Source organism: Panthera uncia (assembly GCF_023721935.1).
Source record: "Panthera uncia isolate 11264 chromosome A1 unlocalized genomic scaffold, Puncia_PCG_1.0 HiC_scaffold_17, whole genome shotgun sequence".
In the NCBI taxonomy this organism is placed as follows: Eukaryota; Metazoa; Chordata; class Mammalia; order Carnivora; family Felidae; genus Panthera; species Panthera uncia.
In genome coordinates, this window is record NW_026057577.1 from 125,863,729 (window position 1) to 125,882,769 (window position 19,041).

Sequence of the window (19,041 nt, forward strand, 5' to 3'; positions counted from 1 at the left end):
CAGCTTCTGCTATATCAGGGATTAACCTTCTAGTTGTTGGCTCATACAGAGGTGGGTGGAGGAGGTCCCAAGAGAAGAGTAGAGCAGCCCAAGATGGGGTTGCTCAGGGGGCTTTCAGAATATTCACAAAGGAGAATATTTATTTCTGAGGGCAAAGAGAGGAATGAGTAGTCTAATACTAAAACCAGACTCTGTTTCCCAACTCCAGGTGGGAGTTAAGAGAGGAAGCCAACTCTTTAATAGAGAGGTGTGTCCATGGGTCTCAAAGCAGGTTATTCCCAGAACATTCCCCACTGAGTCTCCCAGCCATCCACCCTCACATCAAATATTTATTCATCCTTTTTATCTTTGAGGGAAATGCAGTAATAAATAAAACATAGCCCTTGTGCCCGCAGTTTATAATCAAGTGGAAAGTCAATTACAAGGAATCATGAGATTCATTAACTTGACTCTCACTGCATGAAATTCAGGTTGGCTGCCTGCTTTCTAACTCAACACTGATAACATCAGTTCTTTTTGTGAGTCTTTCACAGGGTTCTCTCTGCCTTACATACAAACCCATGCATTCAATAAACATATCCTGTGTACTCCATTTTCTCACACTGGGTTTCAAAGACTCCATAATTTTATCCATATACATATCAGTCCTCTCACCTTCAAAAGATGAATCATAGCACCTTAATCTGACCACAGCCACTGCTTTACTGCAGGAAGCAGTGGCTGAATCAATAGAGCCCTTTGCTCTTGGAGGCCTCTCAGGAGACTTGGTGTAGATTTAATAGGACAGCAAACAATCAACTGATAGTGTGAGTCGGTGTTATCTGCTACACTCAGAGAGGCTAGGAAGCAACAGAGGAGGACTTCTTGTTGCCAAGGAGGCAATACTGGCAGGCAACATTTGGAGAGTGTGGCCAAGGTAGACAAAGGTGCTCGCAGAGGCATTTAGCACCTGGCCAGCTGCCCCCTGGGCTTCGTGAAAGTGTCTCCGAGAGCACAGAGTCTGGCTTTCTACGCTCTGAAGATTCAAAGTGCCGCAGATACTCATCTTGTGGCTGTAGAGATAACCTACATCTCTGTCTGGCAGTGTAGGCAAGCTATGTTAAAAGTGCAAAACCATGAAAAAAAAAATAAAAAAATAAAAGTGCAAAACCATGAAGAGAAGCTTTATCTTTATCCAGGGTTAACTTCAAAGCTGGTTTTTTGTTATTTTCATGTATATCCTTAAGAGCCACTTTATCATGAGGAGAAGTATATACGAGTTGTTGAAATGAAATTGTTGGAGGACTTAGGGGCCTTGCTTCATAAGTTTCAAGGAAAGATCTTTAACAGGAATTGGTGGTATGCATGCATCTGCCTGAGCTTAGGCTGGGTGTCGGTTACCAAGTTTTATCTCCATCGCTTTTCCAATGGTCAACAGATAAGTTAGTGACAAAGTAAATGGATGGACCCACGGTGGTACATCCATACAATGGGACTCTATGCAGAAATAAAAAGGAGAAGAGTACTGGGACACAAAATATCCAAATAATTACGCTGAGTTAAAGAAGGCAGACAAAAATTAGTTCATACTGTATGAATCCCTTTATGTGTAATTCAAGAAATTGCTAATGAGTCTCCAGAGACAGCAGGAGAGTTGGGGGGAGGTCATACAAGTAGGGACAGGAGGAGGGGACTGCAAAGGGACGGGGGAATCTTCTAGTTTGACACACACACACTAGCACACACGCACATGTGCACACACACACATATGTCAAAACTTATTGTGGTGATGATGTCACAGGTGTGTATATCCATGCAAATGCATAAAATTGTACACTTTAAACATATGCAGTTTATTGTATGTCAATTGTACCTCAATAAAGCAAAAGAAAGGGTATTATTATGGTATATCCTTATTGCCACCTGAGCAAAATCTCATTTACTCACTTCAAAGTTTCTTTGGGGCATGGCTGATCTGCTCTCAATGACCCCAGGAGGATACCAGAAAGCAGTGATGAATATCGGGGCTGTGGCCCTGACAGGAGCCTGGCAGAAGCCCTGACACTCAGCTGCTCTCCTGCTTCTCTGAGAAGAATGCCAGCCCAGGCTATTCATGGGCTTGTATTGAGCTCCGTGGGTTAGGAGAATATTAAAAGTGCAGTAAACTAGGATTGTGAACATTCCTTGGTATTTTCATACCTTCCTGACACCACTTTCCATGAAAGAAGTTCTGATCTGGTCAGATTCCAAAGACCTTGGTTGAGCTGCGTTTATTAGTGGATGGAATTATTGTTTGTTAACCATACTCTATCATTGGTCTTTCTCTTCCATTTTTTTCTTCTGTGCAGCTGAGTATGCAAAGCCTGGACTCTTCTCTTGTCCTTACCTCAGTTTGAGCTAATGAATAACAATGCCTCCTTGAAAACGTTTTTCACTTGATTTTGCAAATACCACACTCTCCATTCTCATTTTGTTGCCTAGTCTTTGGTTTCCTGTGCTGATTTTTCTTTATTTCCTGGAACTCTAAATATTGGAGCACTCTCAATGTCTTAGCCTGTTTTGGCTGATATGACAAAAATACCATAGACTGGGTGGCTTGTAAACAACAGAAATTCATTTCTTACAATTTTGGAGGCTGGGAAGTCCAAGATCAAGGCACTGACAGAGTCAGTGTCTGGTGAGAGCCTGCTTTCTGCTTCACAGATGGCTATTTTCTTGCTGTGTCTTCACGTGGTGGAAGGGGTGAGAGAGCTCACATGAATGGCACAAATCCCATTCATGAGGCTTCCACTCTCATGGACTAATCACCTCCCAAAGGCCCCACCTTCCTATGCCATCACATTGGGGTTTAGGATTTCAACATATGGTGTGTGTGTGTGTGTGTGTGTGTGTGTGTGTGTCTGGGGGAAGACACAGATATTTAGTCTACAATACCCGGAGTACAAGCTTCACATTTGTTTTCTTCTCTGCTACATTCTCATAATAGATACTTTCATTCCATGCAAGGCTGTCAATATCATCCAAATACCTATGATGACTTCTGAATGCATAACGTCATCCTGAACCTCTCTCTGAACTCAAGACTTGTATATCCATTAGCCTATTTGCCTTTTCCTTTCAGATATCTAAGAGATATCTTAACATGTTTCAAACTGAACTTTTGATTTCCCCCACCCCCACCAATTCTATTCTACCTTCCATCTTCCCCATCTCAATTATTGGCAACTCTAAACCTTGAAACGCTCCTTGAGTTCTTTTTTTTTTTCCTTACACCACACATCCAATTTATTAGAAAGTCTTATTTTTACTTGCAAAATAAATCCAGAATCTGATAGATTTTCACCATGTCTTTTGCTACCACATGATGTAACCCATCATTATCTGATACCTGAGTTAATTCAGTGGCTTCCTAACTGCTCTCTATGCTCCTCCCTTTCCCTCTCTACAGCAGCCCAGGACACCCTATAAATCCTAAGTCATTTCGTGTCACTTCTGTATCCTGTATTCAACTCCCCACCCACCATGGCTTCTTTACTTGCTCAGGGTAAAATCCAAAGTCTTCCCTGTGGTCTCTAAGGGCCTTGTGACCTTCCCTCCCCCTCTCCATCACCACTCTCCCCTTGTCCACACACTTGACAAACATTTTGCTTCTTCTTGAGCTCTTTAAGCATATTCCTATTTATTCCCAATAAGGTCTTTCCCCAATAGGGTCTTTCCTATTACTGTCTCCTTGGACTGGAATGCTCTTCTTCCAGATACTTATTTTGTCCAGATTCTTAATTTCTTCCTTAAAATTACCTTAGTGGAGGCCACTCTTGACCCTCTTATATAAAAGAGGAACCCACTCCTCTCAATACTTCAGTCCTCCTTAGCCTGTTTTTGTTCCCACCGCTCTTACCACTGTCTTACATATTATATATTTACTTGTTTGTTCTCTTTCCCCCTGGCTCAAGCCAGGACATATGAAAACATGAGGAAAGATTCTCTGACTATTTTATTCATTGTTATACCCTCAATGCCTAGACACAGAAGCAGTCAACAAATATTTGTTGAATGAACACACGGAGTATTCTCTTTTTGCTAACACAGTAGCGCTCAAATATTCCCTGATACATCCCATCCCTAATTTCTTCCTTTTCTTGGGAACAATGGGCACACCATTCTTTAATTCAGATTTAATTTTTTTTTTGTTTTTAATTTATTTTTGGGACAGAGAGAGACAGAGCATGAACGGGGGAGGGGCAGAGAGAGAGGGAGACACAGAATCGGAAACAGCTCCAGGCTCCGAGCCATCAGCCCAGAGCCCGACGCGGGGCTCGAACTCACGGACCGCGAGATCGTGACCTGGCTGAAGTCGGACGCTTAACCGACTGCGCCACCCAGGCGCCCCCAGATTTAATTTTTAAGGCAGAATGACAGAAAGGGACTGGTGCCCACGTGGACTAACACAGGGCCAATCTGATAATGGTAACCTCTGAAGTTGCCAACATGGTTACTCAGAGACCACCATGCACGGGCACTCAGTTGGCTACTCACTTCTCATTATTAGGCTTCTCTAATTTCCAATCCGATAGCATCTTTCTTCATCAAGTGTTAAATTATTTTACAGAATAAGAACAAATTGTTACGTTTATGTTTTTTTATTTAGAAACAACCACAAACTTACATGAAAGTTGGAAGTGGGGTTAAAGAGAACATTTTATGTTCTGAATCATTTGAGAGTAAATTGTCAACTAGATGCCCCTCACCTCCACTTTCATGTGTATCTCCAACAAACAAGGTCAGTGTTCTACATAAGTCACTCCGTCACAACCGGGAAATTAAGTGATACAACACTAACACTACATTCTTTGTCTCCTTTCAAGCTTCACTAATTATTCCAACAGTGTCTTTTGTGACAAAAGGACCTTATTTAGAATTAAGTGTTGCATTTAGTTGTCATATCTCTTAGGTCTCCTTCAATCTGGGACAGGTTTTTAGTTTTCCTTTGACTTTCTTAGCCTTTTGCAGATTAAAAAAAAACCACCAGCAGTTATTGAGTGAGCTGAGGTGCCTCAACTTAGGTTGTCTGATGTGTTCTCATGATTAGAGTCAGACTATGTATCTTTGCCAGATATTTCACAGAGTGATGGTGTTCTTATTGGAGCCTATCAGGTAGCACATAGTTTTGATTATCCACACTACTGATTTTGTTTTCTTTGTTTACTTGATTAAAGGGATATTTGCAAGCCTTGTTCACTCTAAAGTACTCTTTTTGCCTTTATATTTAATAAATATTTGGGAGGAGATCATTTAAAATTGTATAAAGTTGTATAAAGTTCCCGTTCTTCATCGTTTATCTATTTATCTATCATTTATCTATTTGTATCAATATGGATTCATTGATTCTTATCTTATTGTAAGATTTATTATCATTATATGTTTTTGCTTAAACTTCCCTAGACTTGGCCAGTGGGTGCCTTTTCATGTTAACTCCTCTCTCCTTTTGACAAGCTCTCATCTTTCTTTGAGTTTTTGTTTTGGTTTTTGTTTTTGTTTTTCAGCAATAAAATGCTTCTGGCTTATCTTCTATCTCTCAAGCCTTAGTTCTAAATCCAGTCATTTCTGTAAGGAGTCCTAGTTCTTAGGCCTATTTATATCTTTATTTCTGTATGCATCTATACAGTCATCAGCAACTTTGGGTTCATACCAATTACCTTCAGTTGTAGTCCAACATAGAGTTTATTCTACTTCTCTCTCTCCCTCTCTCTCTCTTTTCATATTGGTAATTCTCTTCACTGGCAGTGAGAAACTTGACTCCCATTATCCTTGCTGTGTTTACTTATTTAATGAATTTCCCTGTATGTAACGGATCTCCAGTCACCACCATCCGTTTCCACCACCACCCCACCCTTTCTTACCCTGCCAGTATTTCAGCACCCTTCTAGGACATTCCCTCTCAGGTGGATGCCCTCCTCACTCTGCTCAGGTTCTGATACCATGCAGTGAGCAGCTGTCTTACATGGATAACGATTTTACATTGCTGAGGCTCTGACACCTTTGTAATAGGCTGCTCCCTGACCCCCTCACACAACTTGGAGTCCCTCTGGCAGACCTCCCATATGAATCTCCCTCCATTAACCCAGTAAAATCTTGTTATATTTCATTTTGATTAGGCTTAAGATGATCTACAAACTGAAATTAGTTTCAGTTTACTGCAACATTTTGATTTAAGTGCTACACATTTTTTTCTGAAATATGCTGTTTTCTTTCAGCCAATAGTATATTTCATTAATCAGGGATCCATAGCCTTCTCAGCCATGGCTTTCAAAGGGGCATTGCCATGACATTGTTTATTTAATTAAGTTGATTAATTACATTAGAAGAATGGTCCAAAATGGAACCCACTTGATACAAATCCAGGTAACTTTACAAAATCTACAATGCATAGATTCCAGAATCTTCAGATTGAGCCAGGAAGGCAAACTCTCTGGGGGTTGAGTGTATGGAGTAGGCAGTGTTGATTACCCATCCACCTACATATTGGATACAACTGGGTGGAAGAATAAAAGTGAACTTACACTTCTAAGAGTTACAAATACTTAGCTCCATATTCTTTTAAGACTGGAGAAAGGTTTAAAAGAAAATAGTACAAAACTACCCTATGACCCAGCAATGGCATTACTAGATACTTACCCAAGGACACAAAAAATACTAATTCAAAGGGATGTATGCACCCCAATGTTTATACCAGCATTATCTACAGTAGCCAAATTATGGAAATAACCCAAGTGTCCAACAACTGATGAATGGATAAAGAAGATGTGGTATGTATATGTATTTGTATATGTATATGTATATGTATATGTGTGTGTGTGTGTATATATATATATATATATATATACACACACACACACATGCACACACACACATACACACACAATGGAATATTACTCAACCACAAAAAAGAATGAATCTTATCATTTGTAATGACATGGATGGAACTAGAGAGTATTATGTTAACTGAAATAATAAGTCAGTCAGAGAAAGACAAATACCATGTGATTTCACTCATATGTGGAATTTAAGAAACAAAACAAATGAGCAAAGGAGAAAAAAAGAAAGAGAGAGAGAGGCAAGCCAAGAAACACACTCTTTCCTAACTATAAAGAATGAATTGATGGTTACCAGAGGGAAGGTGGGTGGGAGAATAGGTGAAATGAGTGATGGGGATTAAGGAATGCACTTGTGATGTGCACCGGGTGATGTACGAAGGTGTTGAATCACTATATTGTACATCTGAAACTAATATTGCACTGTGTGTTAACTAACTGGGATTTAAATAAAAACTTTAAAAAAGTAAAGAAAGTAGTATATGTGACAACAATATTGAAATGTATGACTTTTGAAAACAATGTTTTGTTTCCACTTTCAAGTAGAGGTAAGATCCGACTACTCTTGAAAACCTCAGAGGAAGACTCTTCTCTCCATCCTTTGGGTTGACTTAGGAACAGCAGCTTGCCAACTATAAAGCGTGATACACTGATTTTTACTACGAGGTAGTGGTTGTGGTACTCAGGCAGGATTAACAGATGGAAGGTCTATTTTTATGACATGCCCATTTGTGATTCTTGGGGCAAAGTCCGGGTTGTTTTGGTTTTGGTTTTGATTTTGGTCGAAGTCAGTTTCTTTTGCCTTTCTAGTGTTAATGACAGCTCTGAAAAATGCAGGGACTAACAGTCCCTGAATGTCAGCTATCCCTTGTGCTTCTATAGGCTTAGTTGGAAAGTATGAACTTCCAAAGCCTTCTTTGCTCATGAAACAGAGGGAGCTTTTTGTGAAGCATCTCATATCTTTTGTCACAATTTGCATTTTTGTACAGAAAATACTTCGCCATAAAGAACTAAACCACTACCTGAGATGCTATGGTGATGTCTGTAGATTGTCTGTATATCAGTGTTCTTAGTCCTTCCCCTCTTTGTGAATGACAGCATCACAAGGGGTCTTTAGTAAGATGGATTTGTGTTTGATTCTGTTGGGTGGCTTGACTGAATCTTTTCTTTTTTTCTGAACCTCACTACTTTATCCTGGTTTTTCTCTTTGTACAGATGTGATCCTAGGCAAGTTGTATAGCCTTTCAGTGTTTTCTCAACTATAAATGAAGGATAGTAATATTACCTGCCTAATAGGTTTTTGTAAAGATTAAATAAAGTAATGCAGATACACAGTGTTTAGCAGAGTGCTTGATGTATAGTCAGTGTGTAGTCTATTTTATTGTTTCTGTTCTTCGCTGTTATTCAGCACTTGGATTTTCATGTTTTTAAAGTCTTATTTTCAATGGTAGTATATTTGCATCAGCTGGCTCGGGGATATTTTGGACACTGCAGTGATTCACAGGTCTGGTGTTTATAGTGGACATATCAGGAAATGTAGTTGGCTTTTTTTTTTATTGCTACCACCCTTTGTCACCAAGAACATTTGTTACCTTTTTCCAATGAGTAGAGGAAAAGGTGAGTGGGATTAACTTTTCCCTCTACCCAGAGGAAACACCAGGCTTTGGGGGTATTTTGTAAATTCTGGAAAAAGGAGGAGGAACTTAGAATAGTGCTGAGCCATGTTGAAAACGTGCTGAATTTAGAGACATGAATTGATAGTTGCACCACTAGGGCAGTTAGGTGAGTCTCAACAGCACCTGGAAATAAAAAGCAGGGAAAATCGGCAGTTAGGGTAAAACAAGGTTAGAGTTGGATGAGGAAGAGGTGTTGAAGGCGCTGGTGAGAGATGATTTAAGGAGATGACTCAGGCTGTGGATAGGCAGAAAAGGAGGTAATGGCAGAGAGATGTTTAAAGACTATGGGACCACCAAAGATGGAGAGGTCAGGAGATACGCAGTCCTTACTAGGCTGAAGACCCAGGGTACTGGGTACAAAGGTTTGGAAGGGCTGACAGAATACGAAGTTTTGGTGGTGGGCCCAAATTGTAATTACAAGGGTCCTTATAAATGGAAAAGGGAAGGAAAAGAGATAGTGTCAGGATGATGCCCTATAAGAGATTCAAAGGCCAGTGCTGACTTTGAAAATGGGGGAAGAGGGCAAGGAGCCAGGAAATGTGGTCTTAGAAGATAAAAAAGGCAAGAAAATGACTCTTCTCTGCCTCCAGAAAGGAAGGCAGCTGTGCTTACACCTTGATTTTAAGCCAGTAAGACCTATCTCAGACTTCTGACCTCCAACTGTATGATATTAAATTTGTGCTGTTTTAACTCACCAAGTTTATGGGAATTTGTAACGTGAATAATAGGAAACTAATTCAATATCGTGGCGCATATGTATCCAGTCTGAAGGATCCATGCCCACCACAAACCTGCGAGGACCACCTTGCACTTAGATCACCGCTTTGACGTTCCTGCCCAGGCCTGCGAGAGGTTGAATGAGTCGGTTTCCCCAGCCTCTCAAGGAACACATATGGTTGGCTGGAAGCCATGGAGAACCAGTATGGAGCCGAATTCCTCCTGAAGGGAGTAAGGAGGCCTGTTTCAGCCCAGAGGTGTGAAATCTTGGCTGGATTATTCCAGTAAATTCTCAGGATGCCTGGCAAGCTCCCTGGTTTGCAGCATTGTCTCAGTAATGTAAAGCTTGAGCCTCTGAATGGATGTCCCCTCCGTGGGCAGCCTGTGCAGGTAAACTGGAGCGCTACCTTCACATGGTCTCCGGCTTGCTTATTTCCTCCACTCTCCTTACGGGTGAGTGGAGGTGGGCTAGGAAAGGTGGGGTTATAAAAGTAGAAGAGCACCAGAGACCTGCAGACCCAGCGTGGCTCATAATTATCTGGTCTCGTCACGTCTTTGTGGCGAAGAAGGGACTTGTCAAGCGTCGAACTAGAAGCTTAGCTCAGGCCATTTCCCTCTGCGTGACTTGGCAAAGAGAGAAATTGCCCATTACTTTTTAAAATGGAAGTCTTAGCTTGCCTTGGAAGGGAATCCCAGAGACGTTTGGCTGAGCGAGGGGTCTTGGTAGAGCCAGGTCAGGAAAAGTTGGGAAATGGAGCCGAGAAGGGCAGCCAAGGGGGCAGCACTGAGCTGGGGAGGGTGAGGGAGTGGGGTCCCCCGTGCCCCAGCTCGGCGCCCAGCACTCTCGGCCTGTATTTCAGCCAGGGAGGGCCGGCCTGGGGGGCCTCTCACTCGCCGTCCCGCCCAGGGCGGCTCTCCCGGGTCTCCCCCTATTTGGCCCGCGCGGCAGGGCTCTGGGCGGGGCCGGAGGAGCGCGGGGGTGGGAGGCCCGAGGAAGATGCGCGGAGTTGGCTGCGAGGCCGAGCGCGGAAGGCGGAGGGGTGGGGATCTTGGGTGGGCTGCCCCCTCCGCCCTGACCCGTTCCACGCCCCGCGGAAAGCGGGCGCTGCCAGTCGAATCGCTCCCCTTTCAGGAGGGAAGGGGGATCAAGGTAACTAGCCCCTTTCTGCTTAACAAAGCCAAAGGAGATCGTGGGTAGCTTCGCAGCCGCTCCGTCCCACTCCTGGACCATGCACCCCTGCATCTTCCTGCTCGGCCACGGGCGAGGACTTGATTTCTTGAGCTGAAAGCTAAACCTCGTCGACTTTTCTTCTCCCCAACAACTGAATCATGCCATGTGCCCAGAGGAGCTGGCTTGCAAACCTCTCCGTTGTAGCTCACCTCCTTAACTTTGGGGCCCTTTGCTATGGGACACAAGCTCAGCCAGGCCCGGTGCACTTCCCGGACAGGAGGCAAGGTTAGTGGCTTTTCTTTATCTCCTTTGAAAACCGTGGTGGTGAGACGCGTGGAAAGTTGGTTGCTTCCCCATCCCCTCCCCCACTGGCTGAACTCTGCAAAGCCGTTTGGCTGAGTCGTAAGGAAATCTAGGCTGGGAGCTCAGTGACATAGGGTGTCTCGGAATTCATTGTTGAAGGTGGTGATTCCTTAATTCTTACTGAAAGGCGAGTATCCCGGATCTCTTTCACACCAACGCTGAGGCAGGAAAGACCCAAGTGATAGCTGGTAACGCCCCCCCCCCCCTTTTGTCTTCTCTTTCAATGCTGCAGTGTTTCAATCCTCTATTTTTCAAATTCTGAACACGGAAAATGATTTTTTTTTTTTTTTTTTTTTTTTTTTTTTGAGTTCCAATCACCACTGGCAATCATTGCAGTATTTTTGGTTAGTTTCAACTCTGGACAGGGGAGGGGAAATGTGATTCCGGCCCCCTGCTGAGTGAGTTTGGCTGTGTTTTGGTTTCCTGGAAAGATTAAGTCCTGTGTTTTAAAAATAACTGTTCTTTTGGGGGAGAATTTACCACCTTAGGGGCTCACCTTTCTCTGTCCTGCCTTCCTGATCACAGCTGGCTGCATCTCCTGAATGTCATGAAACTCATAATGCTATAGAAAACACTGGAAGAGGGTGTGATGATAGTTTGGTGTTATTTAAGCCTAACACCTAGAGCAGAGCCACACTGCTGCCTCTGCTTTTTTATTGGACTTGGAAGGGTCAGAGACACTTTCCCATTTGGTAGGGAGTTCCTTGGGCCGTCTGGGAGAAACAGAGCTCCATCAAGGCCTGAGTGGCTGGAGAAAGTTCCCTGCACCAAGACTGCTAAGGCACCCTGTATGTGTCAGCCCAGCAACCACTGACAACAGCCTTCTGGGGTGCAGGGATTGTTGTTACTGCCTCTGTTTTAAAGATGAGGAAATTTGGTGAGTTTATTGGCCCAGCTCACGGTGGAGTGAGGTTTTGAACCTAGGTAGCCTGGCTTCAGTGGCTGGCCTCTCAGCAATAATAGGGACAACACACACATACACAGACACACACAGACACATACACACTTACACACACACATACACATACACACTCACACACACACACACAGACACACACACACACACACACACACACACACAGAGCACTGCTTTAACATCCATTAAGTCCTGTGTTTGCTGACTGTGCTCCAGTCTCGAGAAGCTTCCCTAGCATTCTGACCCCCTTAATCCCCAAGACCACTTGGGTGGCAGACATCACGAGCTTGTCTTTGTTGAGGATTTCCACACAGCGTTCTGCCTACGTTGCAAAGTTCTAATACTGCTGAGAGCTCATCTGCTGTGACTTCAAGAGCCATCAGAAACAAGTCCCTTTGCTTTCCTTGGAAGCTGGAGCCCAAACACCACCGGGGTTAGATGTCAATCAGCCAGCACTTGCTTGTGTAAACGGTCCAGATACAATCTCCCACCCCCAAGTTTAAAATAGCAGCGTTTGTTTTTCTTTGAAAAACAGCCCCTTTGTGAAAAGTCTCTCTTCTGGCAGCACAAACAAAGCCTGTGAGCACTTCCCAGGGCATTTGGAGATGATTTGGTTCAAAGACACACATTCTCCTGGGTTGGTTTGCAGCTCCCCTTGCTCCAGATCTACTTTGTAAGTGAATTCAGCTTAGTATAGAGCAGACACTACTGGGCTTTGCTCTTTCCTGCCTGGAAGGTGAGAGGTGGTTGTTTTCCTTGGTTACCATTGGGATTAGGTGCTGAGAGTATTTGATATTGAAAAACAGCTGTGAAGTGCCCTGAGTGTATTAGCGATGTGCAGATATTTAGGTTTTAAAAGCAATTTGTTTTTAAAAGACTTTTCTCCAGAATATTTGTTTTTAATCAACTCACCAGTGGATTTACAAGTAATCTGCATTTGGTACAACAGAAATTTCTAAGCAGGCTTTATTTAAAACTGAGTGGAGAGAGGGAGAAAAACTGAGGTGGGAGGGGGGGTGTAGAGAAGGAGAGAGGTAGAGGGAAGGGATGAGAAAATTCTAAGGTTTCTTGGTAATAGGATGACCTGGTTTTTGCCCCAAATGACCAGCCTGCCATTTCACAATGAGCCAAACTCCCAGTTTCCATTTCTACTCTGACAACATTTTTGAATCGCACCCAAGTTCAGAACCTTTAAACTGGCAAATCACTTCCTATATCATGTCTCCCATCCTTCTTTTTACAGATGAAGAGGGGGAGGGGCTAGGAGATGAGTCTGTCAGCACCTATTAAATGCCACGTCACCAGAGGGGTGAAAGGAATTATACAACATCCCACAGTTGGAAACATTCTAGTCCCATATAATCATTAACGTTCTTTCTAGTTCTAAGGGTTGGGCAGAGGCAGGATTTTAGCCCTGGGAAGGAGCATGAAGGCAAATCCAATCTTTCTTGGGACCAAAAATGGCAGATTTGACAAACTCTGCCCAGTATTCTTTCCACATCGCTCACTTGTGATATAGATACACGTGCAGTGCCTTCCACAAGATGCCTTGGTTCCCAACTAAGTATCAGAACAATGGGAAATACTGCTCTCGTACACAGCATACTGCCTCTCTTCTACAGCCAGTGACAGCCCCTTGGGGTCCTTATCCCTTGTACAGTCTGCAAGTCACTAGCTGCTTCTGTGGTCTCTTTTGCTCCTGGCGACTCTGAAATCAACAGGGCAGGCACTTTATCCCGTGGTGGAGATATGCTTTCTGCTGCATGGGTTTTGCAAGAACACAAGGAGTGTTTCAAGACAAGCGTTTCAAGCGTACTTCAAGACAAATGTTCTCGTCATGTATCTATGCTCTTTGAAAAAATAAGGAAGGAAATTATTTCATATATTCTCTTTAAAATTTTTTTTAATTATAATTTAATTTTAGTTATTTTAATTTTATTTATTTTTGAGAGACAGAGCACGAGCGGGGGAGGGGCAGAGAGAGAAGGAGACACAGAATCTAAAGCAAGGTCCAGGCTCTGAGCAAGCTGTCAGTACAGAGCCCGATGCTGGGCTCGAACCCACAAGCTGTGAGATCATGACCTGAGCCGAAGTCGCACGCTTAACTGACACTTCAGCGCCACCCAGGCGCCCCTCATATATTCTCTTAATGAAAGAAGAGACTTCACAGTTTTAATATTTTATTTGTGTTAATTATCATAAGCAATTATGGTCTGGAGGTTAGTTGTCGTAGGGTTCGTGAGAAAATCCAACCTTGTGTATTGTACTTTACAACTTTGATGGGATCAACACTGTTCTCCACATTTTGACACATATAGTTTTCTATGATAAAAGTATATTTGAAAGGTTACAACAACCCGTGAAAGAGAATTATGAAAATGAACTATTACAGAATTTCATTGTGCTTTTTATTAAGAGTCTTAGAAATTTATTGTTCTCTAAGATGGAAATAATCAAAGTAAAGGGTAAGTATAGATTTAACCTAAGCTATAAAATCTGGCAGGTAAATATTCTCTCACCTCTTTCCTTTCTTTCTAAGCAGAGGGTGAAAGATCGGTTGGTGTTGTGTATTTTCAAAAGCACTTGTGCCAACAGGCTCACTCAGATTTCTCATGAAGTATCATCCATGTTTGTGACCAAGGGTTTCAAGTCTAATTTTCAATAAGGCAAATCCAAGTATTTAGGGCTTATAATGTATTTCCATAAACCTGCAGATGGTAATGTGATTACAGTGAGTCTCAGTCCCCGCCCCTCCCCCCAGCCCTGTTGACGCCCCACCTTGACATCTGGTCTCAGTGGTAGATGCTTGAGAAGCAGCAAAGGCAGAGGTTAGAAGGGTGGGCTCTGGGGTCAGATTGCCCCAGAATGAATCCTCACCCCTCTTCATTGTCTTTTTTTTTTTTTTTTAATTTTTTTAAACGTTTATTTTTGAGACAGAGAGAGACAGAGCATGAATGGGGGAGGGTCAGAGAGAGGGAGACGCAGAATCTGAAGCAGGCTCCAGGCTCTGAGCTGTCAGCACAGAGCTCAACGTGGGACTCGAACTCACGGACCGCGAAATCATGACCTGAGCCGAAGTCGGCCGCTTAACCGACTGAGTCACCCAGGCGCCCCCCTCTTCATTGTCTTTTTACAGTGGAGGGAATGAAGGCTAGATGAGGGACGCTTAATAATACCTGTCCCAGAGAACTGTAAAGATTAGACAAGACCAAGTTGATATACTCTAAATGCTGTGCTTAACCATAGAAATGGTAAGAATGAGGAGCTCTTATTATTTCCTGACATCTTATTTCTCCATTCCTGTCATATCTCCTCTGAGCCGGGCTTTCTATTGGCCAAGGTCGTAGCTATCTCATCTTCCAAAATGAGTACCTACCGAGAGGAAGCCAAGGTGAGCATGGGATTCTCCCCTGTCTCTGCTTGGAGGTTACATCTATTTATGGCCATGGTGATCCTTGGTGGCCAAGTTTCTATCTTTAATACTAATAGTAGCTATTGAGTGCTATTTGTCGAGCACTCTTCTAAATCCATTACATATATTAATCCACTGGATCCTCAAAACCACCCTAGAAGGTAGGTAGATACTGTTATTACGCCCTTGTGTAGGTGAGGCAAGTGCAGTTGGGCCACCGCATAAGTCACACCCTTTATGTACGTGGCCTCTTATTTCTGCCCACACTTATGGGCTGCCATGGCTTCGCTACTTGGTTTGCAGTGAAATGAAGAGACAAAACTAGTCTTATCTCTTATTACTGTACCTGATAAATAGGCAGTTATTATCTCCATTTATTGCTGTGCAAATTGAGGCATCTTAAAGAAGTCAAGCCGTTATTTTCTTGTCAGATCATCATCCCTGGGGAAGGGGGGGGCAGGGGGCGGTGGTAGTATCACTTCTACTAGGTCATAGTCTCTGCCAAGTGCACTGTTTATGTACGCGAAGGGAAGTGGCTAAGAACGTGGCTTTGAAATAAGAACCATGAGATTTCAATATGGATAATGTTGCATATTGACTCTGTGCCCTCTCGTAGGCTCAGTTTCTTCATCTATGAAAAGGGAATTCACTGAATCTGTGAATCACAGGTTGTGTGAGTACTGAATGAGAAGAGACCTGTGGTACTTGGATCATAGCAGGTGGTCATGAAATGGTTACTGTGGTTATTATCATTACATTATTATATAGCCAGCTTATGTTGGCTCTCCTAAAAATCCATTAGATCAAAATCCATTAGATCAAAAATCCATGAGATCAAAATCCATTAGATCAAAAGCAACTAGGTCAAAGGCTCTAAATTTGTTTGCTTCTTTATTCCTTGAACAATAGTTGCTAGAGCTTAGGTGAGCTTTATCTTTCATTTTATACTTTCAAAAATCATGGTGAGTTTTTTGAGATGTATGTTCAGAGACAGGTCTTATAAGGGACACGGAACTTCTCCTGAGAAGAGTCAGCATCTGGGCAGTGACCAGTCCAATGGGACTGCTGGTCCCATTGCAAGATGATGGCTATACACCGTTAAATAAGACTTTTTCTGCCCTTAACTTCCGTCCACTGCTCATCCTGGGGTAGTCAGAGGTGTTGCCATGAGTAGTAGAAGAGAAGAGTAACTGAGAATAATACTGTGGAAGTCAACCACATCCACCCTTGCCCCACCTAACCTGGCCTTTCCTCTCCTAAGGTCTGAACTTGGAAGGGCAGTGAAACTCTGATATTAAAGATGTCCAGATATTCCTTGGGGAGTAGGCAGTACAGAGGACTGAGTCAATGTGACTCCTAGGTCATGGCACACTAGCGTCATCATTTTGTGCAAAACCCCTTTCTGGTTTTATTTTTTAATGCATTTTTGTCCCCACTCCCATTCCTCCTCGTGGAAAACCATTTTAATGGGTTCCATATGTATTTTTTTGCATATGTTCTGGCAGACTTTGTATTATTGTTTTTGTGTGCATGTATTTTCCATTGATGTAGATGGCTCTGCATTCACTTGTATTGTTTCTTATTTTTCAGTGAACATTGTTTTTAAAGATTTCTCCATGTTGCTATGTGATCTATTGCTCCTAAGTGTTGCAATTAGAAGCAATGGGTCTGGATTTTTTACACCTAAACATTGAGACTGTTTATTAGTACCTAAGAGTGAAAACTCTGCTCTGCCCATATTTCATCCAAGGCAGAAGTGAACAATTTCACAAAGTGTGTTTGAAGGCAGTTGTCTGGCAGGGGGAGGGTGGGGTGGGGGGAGGCTGTTTTATAAATGTATTCTATTAAGCCCAGTTCTTATAATGAACCAGCTACAAACGTACTCCCTGATACAGCAACACGTTACAAGCCAGGCTGCCACGTGCAAGGTTCTAGGCTCCAAAGGCTTTGGGAATAAAGTGCGATGAACAAAAGGCCTTGTAAAATGAGACCATTCTGGGAGCTACAGGAAGTAAGGCCTTGGGTGAGGGTCCAAAGGAGGGAGAAAGAACTTCAACCAGGGACTTTAAGTGAAAGAAGAGGGGGAACTGGAGTTGAGACTTAAAACATACATGGGAATGCACAGAGTATTGGTAGAAAGTGCAAAAGACACTGTAGCTGGGAGTGGTAATACAAACAAAGCAATGTGAGCTCGAAGTGCAAGAAATCCATCTAGGAGGTGGCAAGTGGAATTTGTTTCTCTCTCTCTTCCTCCCTTGCTCCTTTTCTTTTCTTTTCTTTCCTTTTTTTTTTTCCCTCTAAAGCAAAAGATTAGTTATTTTACTAAGTGGCTACTGGTTTGCTGGAAGTAGCCTGTAATCCCGAGTGATGATTAGCCCCTGCTAGAGAGACTCCTTGTTATTCTCAAACATCAGAATGAAGAGGAGGGGGCGGGGACTTTAAACACAAACGAGTCAAAAGGCGTGTGTCCCTGTGTGTGGCAGAGATGAGTGTTCCCGTCTAGCATTTTTTAAAGTGGCAGGGTTCATCTTACCCTTTTATTTTGTGCGTTTTGTAAAAATAAAAATAAACATCCAAGTTTCTTTAAGCAGCCTTTGCTACGTTGCAGAACACTTAGGCTGCAACGGGTGTGAAGTTTGTCAGTGTGTATGGTGGGTTAGCTGTTTTTTCATTTTCCCTCTAACCTGAGTTAATGGGAAGTTCCTGAGGCATTTAAGCTCTTTGTAACAAACAGCCAAGCTCTGTGATTTGTACTAATGAACTCAAGCCTCGAAATATGAAATATTCCTTATACTGACCTTGCCCCTTTCCTAACAGTACTCAGGCATTAATTCTCATTTTAATCTGTCTCCGGCAAAGCATCTGCCATCCAGAGCTGTGCCTTTGTGTCGGTGCAGACTGCCACGTGTCGTCAAGGAGGGGCCCCGAGTCAGTTTGAGTCGTTCAGGGAATTTACTGTTGACAGTACATGCGTGGTAGACACAATCTGTAAACTTCAAGTCAGCAGTGGTACTTTGCAATCCGCGAGCTGAAGTCTAAGTTCCAAATAGCAGAGCATTCACCTTGCCGTAGACTCATCAGGGAATTCCCTCGGTTTTATTTTTTGTGTCCTTTTCTTTCAGCGCATTTTGTCAAGGCCCTGCCAGAATATCACGTGGTGGCTCCTGTCCGCGTAGATGCCAGTGGGCATTTTCTATCACATGGCCTGCGCCATCCCGTCACCAGCGACAGGAGGAAGAGAGATTTGGATGGCCCAGAGGATCGGGTGTACTATAGAATTTCCCACGAGGAGAAGGACCTGTTCTTCAACTTGTCAGTCAATCAGGGATTTCTTTCCAAAAGCTATATCGTGGAGAGGAGATACGGAAATCTTTCCCGTGTTAAGATGGTGGCTTCCTCGGCACCCCCCTGCCATCTCAGGGGCACAGTTCTGCAACAGGGCACCAGAATCGGGGTTGCAGCACTCAGTGCCTGCCAGGGACTGGTGAGTGCCCGGGTCCATCACCTACCTCCCTTCTCTGTCCCCAGGCCCCTATAGGCTCGTCCTGCACGTCCAGCACCAGTGGGTTCACAGACACATTCAGTACATACACATTGAGCACTTGTGATGAGCGTGGTCCAGGCTGCCAAATGGGCTGGGGAGAAATGCAGAAAATCACATAAAAAGTGGATCGATCTGGGAGGTATGGAGAGTCAAGGCACTGAGGGTTCAGAGCAGGGAGGGTTCAACCGGGAACAGCATGGGAGGAGGGGAGGATTGGAGGTGGGTCTTCAGTCTCTGCAGCGGCTCGGAGGGTATTGTGACTAACTGGCTGGCCAGCCCTTTGGAGTTAGGAAAACCTGAATTTGGACTGAGAGGCTTACCAGTGGTGAGTAGCTGCTATGGCATAATGGCTGACTATGTGTACTTCGTAATCAGATTCGGTGTGGGAAGT

General features: G+C 43.4%; 1 protein-coding gene across 1 annotated transcript in view; it reads left to right on the plus strand.

The window, feature by feature from the left end:
* The first annotated feature begins 10,253 nt into the window (after nt 1-10,253).
* ADAMTS12 (ADAM metallopeptidase with thrombospondin type 1 motif 12) overlaps nt 10,254-19,041 on the plus strand; it is a 329,397-nt gene continuing 320,609 nt past the window's right edge. The window contains exons 1-2 of the mRNA XM_049648220.1: nt 10,254-10,700; nt 18,229-18,590. Coding sequence (XP_049504177.1) covers nt 10,574-10,700; nt 18,229-18,590 — 489 coding nt within the window. The 5' untranslated portion in view covers nt 10,254-10,573. The remainder of the gene's footprint in view (nt 10,701-18,228; nt 18,591-19,041) is intronic.